The 8,708-nt window shown below is 44.4% G+C and overlaps 1 protein-coding gene across 1 annotated transcript in view; it reads left to right on the top strand.

The window, feature by feature from the left end:
- LOC140375260 (arf-GAP with Rho-GAP domain, ANK repeat and PH domain-containing protein 1) overlaps positions 1-8,708 on the top strand; it is a 35,460-nt gene that overhangs the window by 10,231 nt on the left and 16,521 nt on the right. Inside the window, exons 4-13 of the mRNA XM_072461821.1 lie at positions 328-425; positions 489-571; positions 1,486-1,650; positions 1,720-1,789; positions 1,878-1,998; positions 2,089-2,273; positions 2,351-2,457; positions 2,568-2,767; positions 2,855-2,940; positions 3,036-3,218. Of these exons, the coding sequence (XP_072317922.1) occupies positions 328-425; positions 489-571; positions 1,486-1,650; positions 1,720-1,789; positions 1,878-1,998; positions 2,089-2,273; positions 2,351-2,457; positions 2,568-2,767; positions 2,855-2,940; positions 3,036-3,218 (1,298 nt within the window). The remainder of the gene's footprint in view (positions 1-327; positions 426-488; positions 572-1,485; positions 1,651-1,719; positions 1,790-1,877; positions 1,999-2,088; positions 2,274-2,350; positions 2,458-2,567; positions 2,768-2,854; positions 2,941-3,035; positions 3,219-8,708) is intronic.

Genomic DNA, 8,708 nt, shown 5'->3' with positions numbered 1-8,708 from the left:
GCAACATAATTAAATCACATTGAAAATTATTAAATAGCCTACATTATATTCTCTATTTAGAAGCCTTGACTCATCATATTTCAATCCTTATTTGGTTAAAATGTGTTTAAAATGTACAATAGAAATAATACTTTGAGGTTCACTGACTAGTCTTACACTCAATAATCATTAGGCGCAACACTAAAAATCATTAAATTACAAATGTTTAGTCAACATTGTGGTCTTTTTATATCTTTGCTTACAATAAAGTATGTCTAATACCCAGAAATATATATGTTTAAACCTTTTCTAAATGTAGTGATCCATGAGTATTTGATTATTTTGCAGGATTAGATTCTGTTGATTCTGTTGACGACAATTCAGATGACTACGAAGACCCAGATCTGTTTTGCACTGGTGCCCAACAGGTGAACATGCCACTAAAAGTAAGGTCACAAATACCAAACCTCTCTTTTTTCACTAACATCTATGTCTGTGTGGTTCAATAGCACAGATCGCTGCTAATGGTCAATCAGGAGATGCGGCGGTTCAGTCTTTTGTGCAGCGATGACGAGCTGTTGGACGATGACGAGTGAGTCACACATCAAAACAAAAATAGAGCAACTGCACCCGCAATTAGGATTATTACCCAACACCTACATTGGCTTTTGCGAAGCTAATTTGACCAAAGGAATTCTATACATCCTGCTCATTCCAAATATTTCGTCAAACAACATTTAATAACTGAAAGATACACTTTATCAGTTTTATTTTTACTTTAATAAGCTCTAATTATTCCTCTATAAGCACTTAGAGAGTTACTAGTGTAGCATGTGTCAGTAGACCGGGTTTAGAGCTTGAACACTGGGCCAGATCAGAAGTTTTAGGTCGACTCGTGGAGGTGCGTGTAAGTAATAATACACAAAATACAGATTACTTTAGTTTCGTGGCCGTGCCGTATATTTAACAGTGAATTTGACAAATAACATAAATTCAGTATTTAATAATAATGGCTTATAATTTAAGCTTATACCAGTAAATGTGAATAAGCTGTTGTGTGCAAGTGTGTGTTAATAAACCATGTAGAAAATGTTCGTATGAGTCTTATAAGAAATAAGAATAATTGAGTGATAAATACTAGTAAGTGCCTTAAGTGCTTGGAAACAAATAACTAGTGCTTGAACACCTTATTATAAAGTGTGACAAAACATACTGTAAAATATTAAGACAAATTTAAACATCTTGCAACCTATAAGTGACTTGTACTTATACACCTATACTAGATATTAAAATCTTGTTAAAAAAAAAAAAACTGGACTTAGGTTTAGAACGTTCATATTTACAGATGATTACAGAAACTACAGATGATTATTTAGCCATTTTATAATTATGTGCGGTTACATGATCTGCTACTATTTTAATACAATACGTGTTAATATATTGTCCCGTTTTATGAAAATGATCAGGGTGTTCAAATATTCAAAGTCTTTTATTGTTATTTCTAAGTTCACCAGTGTGGTCAGAGGGCAGCAGTCCACCAGGAAGTGTCTACCTGCCCCCGAACAGAGGCCGCTTACCCTCCTCCGCCTCTTCCTCCTCCAACAGCAGCAGGCCTTCTCAGGAATCCGCCGTCATTAAGATGGGCTGGCTGGACAAGAACCCACCACAAGGGTAAGCCTCCAACTGTGATTGGTCTCCGTCACCTCTGCCGCTCTTTTACTCCTTCAACTCTGCACACAGTGCACTTTATTACCAGAGACGATGGGTGAAGCTCGACGCCGACTACCTGAGATACTTTGACAATGAAAAGGTAACACAACTTCATTTGACCGCGGATACTTCAAGGTCAAATGTTGAGAGAATAGAATGCTTCAGTGAATGTTTTTGTTCTTCTAAAGGGAGTCTATTCTAAAGGGCTCATTTCAACAGCATTCATCACCAACGTGTCAAGTGTGGGAGAAGTGAAGTTTGAGGTGGTAACAAACAACAGAACGTTTATCTTCAGGGCTGAAAGTGAAGGTCCGTTTACTCATGAATGTCACAACTAACCAGCGGTATTCATTATGTGTATTTTGTACACTTTTATAATGAGTTTTAATCTTTTATCAGCTGAGAGAGATGAATGGGTGGCAATGTTAAAGGACTGCACTGGAGGCAGCCAGTTCCGCTACACCATCAGCCCCGGTTCTCCTTTGGCTCCGGACTTTCAAGGTTTTCTGGGGCTGAGAGGAATTCGCGCCAGGCTTTATACTGTTGTTGCTTTGGATAAGGTCTTTCTCTACAAAAATATAGAGGTAAGAACCGGTTTCCTTGCATCTATTTGCAAAACAAATACAGGAAGCTACTACATGTTATCGGTTTTTGATTTCAGGACTACCGCATTGGAGTGGGCATCACCTCCATTGATATGAATGTTGGCAACGTGAAAGTTACTGATCAGCGTACATTTGACCTCACTACACCTTATCGTACTTTCAGGTAAATTAATGAACACTGTTAAGAATTGAAGTAGTGTTTATCGAACAAACCCCACTTTAATTTCTCTAGCCTTGCGGATATTCAAAAGATGTGTTTTGTCTTTTTCACAGCTTCATCGCAGAGTCGGAGCAGCTGAAGGACCAGTGGGTTCAGGTCATGCATAACGCCATAGATGAAGCATTGTCCAATAGTGAGGTGGCAGAGCGGATCTGGGCGGAGCCTGCAAACGGCGTGTGTGCCGACTGCGAAGCCCCCAAGCCAGAATGGGCAGCTATCAATTTGTGTGTTGTGGTCTGTAAACGATGTGCAGGTTATTCTCACTGTTTTTGCTTCTTTTATAACCATTATATATATCCACATTTTTGAAGTACAACTCAAATACATACAATTATTTCAGGGGAGCACCGTGGACTGGGTCCTAGCATTTCTAAAGTACGGAGTCTTAAGATGGACAAGAAGGTGTGGACAGATGAACTCATTGAGGTAGGCATACTGTACTTAACAGGAAAGTTAAATAGAGATTACGTTGTTTACACTACACCATATTTAAAAGTTATTTGTTTAAATTCTTGTTGCAGGTGTTTTATTTAATGGGTAATAAACGGGTCAACAGTTTTTGGGCAGCTAATGTCCCGCCAAGCGAAGCTTTGACACCGTCCAGCTGCACTGAAGACCGGCGGCGCTACATCGCTAACAAATATCGCCAAGGAAAATATAGGAAGTACCACCCACTGTTTGGAAACCAGAAAGAGCTGAACAATGTAAGTATATTTTCAGGACTACGACTTATAACACCAAATGTCAAAGCTTCTTTTAAAAAAAATATATTTTAGTGGTCCAATGTGTTGTCAAAGAGTTTTAGAAAATAACTAGTAATTTTGGTTGATTTATTTGACCCTCAGACCTTGATGGCGGTTATATTAATGGCAGTTATAATTGTATTTATTGTGACATTGGTTAGATGTGTCTAGTGCACAGGAACATGATTATCTGCTTTTACATGGATCTGGCACAAACAACAATGACATCGCTGATACTGGTAAAAGTGAAGACAAAGTTACCAACAGTAGTAATTGTAGCCATGCTGAGCTGGATTGTTAGTGGTTCACTCATTAGCAGCTTCACCTAGTTGACCTTAAACATTGAGGACTTCTCATAAACGCACAGCTGTGTTTCTTCCTTAATTCCTATCATGCCGATGATTCACTGTGTGTGCGATGCACCAGATTGAGAGAACTGCCTTCTCTGAAAGGTGCTTCAATTAACTCTTCATAGATAAACATTGTGTAGCACTTTCCAGCTCATCTCATTTAGTTTCAAACCCAACTTTCCAGATTTAAAAGCACTTGGCCTGCTCTTTTGTCTTGGGTGTGTCTGTAGAATGCAGTGTGTTTTAATTTACTGTGTAAATAGTCACACAGTAATACTCAGTATACAGCCTGTTTGGATTGGAATGGTGTCACACTAGCTTGGTTATTTTACAGTGCCTCTTTTAGGTGACCCAGTCTTTTCTTTGCTCCTCTTTTTTTTTATTTTTTTATTATCTTCCTTTCTCTTTGTTTTTGCATTTTTCCTGGCTGTGACATCACTGCTCACAGTGAGCTGGAATGTGCTTGACTCCACCTCCGCTCTCCTCCTTCTCTCCCTCTGCTGTTCTTCTCATTGTTTGGCTGCCACTCTGAAAGAGCTGGTCTCTACTTTCTATCTGTCCTGTTTTACAGTGCTTGCTGTTTGCTTTCGACTGATTGTAGATCATTTATTTGGCTTTTGCATTCTGTAACTTTGACAGCCGACATTGGAAGCACGAGTGGATTTGATCAAACTGAAATCTACAGGTGAGTCAGTGGCGTTTTACAATCAGGAAATATAAGTTGTTAGACTGCATCTCGGTGTGAATGTAGCTTTGGAAACAAGTTTTAGAACAAGCTTTTAGTGCAACCTACATTGGAATGTGTGTCAGTAGACTTTGGTTGAGCAGGCTGCAGCTATTTGCCACAATGGCTGTTGTGTTGTTGAGGTTTGCAACATAAAGCTTTAGTTTGTATTATACTTGCAAGTGGGCTGAACTATATCAGATGAATATGTATATTATATATGTGGGGGAAAGTTGGTGACTCAATAGAGCACGTCCTGGCCACAATTACTGTGTGTCCAAGCGTGTGGGGTTAAGGGTCATCTTACTCAATGGGCATTATTGTTTTTGTTAAGTCTCCTCCTTTTCACCCACCTACACTAGTCCCCATTCAAACTGAGCTCATAGATTGTAACATAATGCAAAGTTAAACATGTTCTTTATAGTGATAATAAGGGGGGGAGAATGAGGGGAGACATTCAGAAGAATCACTTTCACCGTCACCTAATCTGGAAAGTCATTTCAAGCAGTAACTATAATATAAAGCCGTTTCATTTATGGTGTCAGAAGCGGCAGTAAAATCTGTCATGCTCTTTCATACAGTATGTAACTTTTACAAACATTTCAATTTCAGATTAAACATCTACCCAAAAATCTTATGATATTTTAATATGATAATATTAAATATATGATCATAATCATATTTTTTTACAAATATGTAGCTGTTAAACTTTTTTGTCTTTATTATTAATATTAGTATTAGGATTATGATTATGATTATTATTATTATTATTATTATTATTATCATCATCATTATTTTCTTTCTGTTCATTAAAAAAAGAAGACAAAAAAGAGTTACAAAAAAAAGTTACAATAAGAGTTGTGGAGTAAGTTTTACTAAATTGAAACACTAATACTCATTTATTCTGCTTATTTGATCTCTTTCTAACCATTTCCTCAGCATAGCTTATTCACAAACCATTGAAATGCTTAGTTTATTTTGTATTTTTACTTACTTCATTGTCCTCCTATGCGTAGTTTCTCCCCCATCTTTCTAAACTGGTCCGGGTGAGGTAATGATGGAACAACCTTCCCTCATCTGGATCTAATATATGGACTTGTGCACATAAACGTGGGTGGGACTTCAGTTGATGTTTAAATGGCCTAAGTGGAGCCGCTCTGTTTGGACATTTCCACTGCACAATCAAACTAAAGTCATTGTAACGGCTTTCATCTTCTCTTCTCAATATTTTCCTTTCTCCTGTTTGTCTTTCCTCTCTCCCTTTCCTGTCCTTTAGGGTTGCAGATGCCAGATGGAGTCCTCAGATTTTTTTAAAGATTTTTTTTTTTGACACACCCTGATTCAATCTTTCGCTCGCTCTCTGGGGAAGTTGGTTGAGATTCTTCAACTCCCCCCTCGTTCACACGTGTGCGAGTGGGATTAGTCTCGACTGCCCCTCTCACTGCTCCAGATGTCGGTTCTTCAAACATTAAAACTTCCCACTTCCTTATTTTCCTCGTTTTGTTTTGATTAGTCCAGTGTTCTTTATCTGATGGACTTGATATGGTTTGTCTTTGATTTGCCGTACATGCAGTTGGCTCAAAGTGCATTATATTACTACTATAACCTTACTACTTCTAAGGCTGTTTAATACTGGGTGATGGTTTTGGATTACGGGCCGAACAGCAGTGCAGAGTACCCGGCCTTCTTGGAGTCCTTGGGAGGGGTACTGGACAGTGCACCGACCGGGGACTCCGTTGTTCTACTGGGGGACTTCAACGCCCACGTGGGCAATGACAGTGACACCTGGAGAGGGGTGATCGGGAAGAACGGCTTCCCCGATCTGAACCCGAGCGGTGTTCAGTTATTGGACTTCTGTGCTAGCCACGGATTGTCCATAACGAACACCATGTTCAAGCACAAGGGTGTCCATCAGTGCACGTGGCACCAGGACACCCTAGGCCGGAGGTCAATGATCGACTTAGTTGTCGTGTCATCAGACCTCCGGCCGCGTGTCTTGGACACTCGGGTGAAGAGAGGGGCAGAGTTGTCAACCGATCACCACCTGGTGGTGAGTTGGATCCGCTGGCGGAGGAGGAAGCCGGACAGACTTGGCAGACCCAAGCGCATTGTGAGGGTCTGTTGGGAACGTCTAGTGGAGCCCTCTGTCAGTAGGGTATTCAACTCGCACCTCCGGGAGAGCTTCTCCCATGTCCCGGGGGAGGCTGGGGACATTGAGTCCGAGTGGACCATGTTCTCCGCCTCCATTGTTGATGCGGCTGCTCGGAGCTGTGGTCGCAAGGTCTCCGGTGCCTGTCGTGGCGGCAACCCCCGAACCCGGTGGTGGACACCGGAAGTAAGGGATGCCGTCAGACTAAAGAAGGAGGCCTATCAGGCCACTCTGGCTTGTAGGTCTCCGGAGGTCATCGACGGGTATCGGCAGGCCAAGCGAGCCGCGGCTCGTGCTGTCGCAGAGGCAAAAACCCGGGCCTGGGAGGAGTTCGGGGAGGCCATGGAGGAGGACTATCGGTCGGCACCAAAGAAATTCTGGCAAACCGTCCGGCGCCTCAGGAAGGGGAAGCAGTGTCTCACAAACACCGTTTACGGTGCGGGTGGAGGCCTGCTGACCTCGACTGGGGATGTCGTCGGACGGTGGAAGGAATACTTTGAGGATCTCCTTAATCCCTCAGTCACGTCTTCTGAAGAGGAAGTAGAGACCGGGGACTCGGAGGCTGGCTCATCCATCACCCAAGCTGAAGTCACTGAGGTTGTCCGCAAACTCCTCGGTGGCAGGGCTCCGGGGGTGGATGAGATCCGCCCTGAGTACCTAAAGTATCTGGATGTTGTAGGACTGTCTTGGTTGACACGTCTCTGCAACATCGCGTGGCGTTCGGGGACCGTGCCTCTGGACTGGCAGACCGGGGTGGTGGTCCCTCTGTTCAAGAAGGGGGACCGGAGGGTGTGTTCCAACTACAGAGGGATCACACTCCTCAGCCTCCCGGGTAAGGTCTATTCCAAGGTACTGGAGAGGAGAATCCGACCGATAGTCGAACCTCGGATTCAGGAGGAGCAGGGTGGTTTTCGTCCCGGTCGTGGAACACTGGACCAGCTCTATACCCTCCATCGGGTGCTCGAGGGTTCATGGGAGTTTGCCCAACCAGTCCACATGTGCTTTGTGGATCTGGAGAAGGCTTTTGACCGTATCCCTCGGGGTGTCCTTTGGGGGGTGCTCCGGGAGTACGGGGTCCGGGGCCCTTTGCTCAGGGCTGTCCGGTCCCTGTATGACCGGAGCAGGAGCTGTGTTCGCATTGCCGGCAGTAAGTCAGACCTGTTCCCAGTGCATGTTGGACTCCGCCAGGGCTGCCCTGTGTCACCGGTTCTGTTCATAATTTTTATGGACAGAATTTCTAGGCGCAGTCAGGGGTCGGAGGGGGTCCGGTTTGGGGACCACAGGATCTCATCTCTGCTGTTTGCAGACGATGTTGTCCTGATGGCTCCATCAAACCCGGACCTGCAACATGCACTGGGACGGTTTGCAGCCGAGTGTGAAGCGGCTGGGATGAGAATCAGCACCTCCAAATCCGAGGCCATGGTTCTCGACCGGAAAAAGGTGGCTTGCCCTCTCCAGGTGGGTGGGGTGTCCTTGCCCCAAGTGGAGGAGTTCAAGTATCTCGGGGTCTTGTTCACGAGTGAGGGAAGGATGGAGCGTGAGATCGACAGGCGGATCGGTGCAGCGGCTGCAGTGATGCAGTCGCTGCATCGGACCGTTGTGGTAAAGAGGGAGCTGAGCCGAAAGGCAAAGCTCTCTATTTACCGGTCGGTCTACGTTCCTACCCTCACCTATGGTCATGAGCTTTGGGTAGTGACCGAAAGAACAAGATCGCGGATACAAGCGGTCGAAATGAGTTTCCTCCGCCGGGTGGCTGGGCGCTCCCTTAGAGATAAGGTGAGGAGCTCGGCCACACGGGGGGAGCTCGGAGTAGAGCCGCTGCTCCTCCACGTCGAGAGGAGCCAGCTGAGGTGGCTCGGGCATCTGTTCCGGATGCCTCCTGGGCGCCTCCCTCGGGAGGTGTTTCAGGCATGTCCCACCGGGAAGAGGCCCCGGGGAAGACCCAGGACACGCTGGAGAGACTATGTCTCTCGGCTGGCCTGGGAACGCCTCGGGATCCCCCCGGAGGAGTTAGAGGAAGTGTCTGGGGAGAAGGAAGTCTGGGAGTCCCTGCTCAGACTGCTGCCCCCGCGACCCGGCCCCGGATAAAGCGGCAGAAGATGGATGGATGGATGGATGGATGGATGGTTTTGGATTAAAGAATACAAGATTTTCCAAATATAAAAATGCCAGTAGAACTTCAAGGGAACTTGCTGGTTTATTTTGGTGAATTTTTATTTACGATTGTT

The sequence above is a fragment of the Eucyclogobius newberryi genome, unplaced genomic scaffold, assembly GCF_026437365.1.
Source record: "Eucyclogobius newberryi isolate DKJ021-1_F unplaced genomic scaffold, fEucNew1.0.hap1 SCAF_10, whole genome shotgun sequence".
In the NCBI taxonomy this organism is placed as follows: domain Eukaryota; kingdom Metazoa; phylum Chordata; class Actinopteri; order Gobiiformes; family Gobiidae; genus Eucyclogobius; species Eucyclogobius newberryi.
The sequence above is the reverse complement of the archived record's forward strand: the minus strand, read 5'-3'. Positions and strand labels throughout refer to the sequence as shown.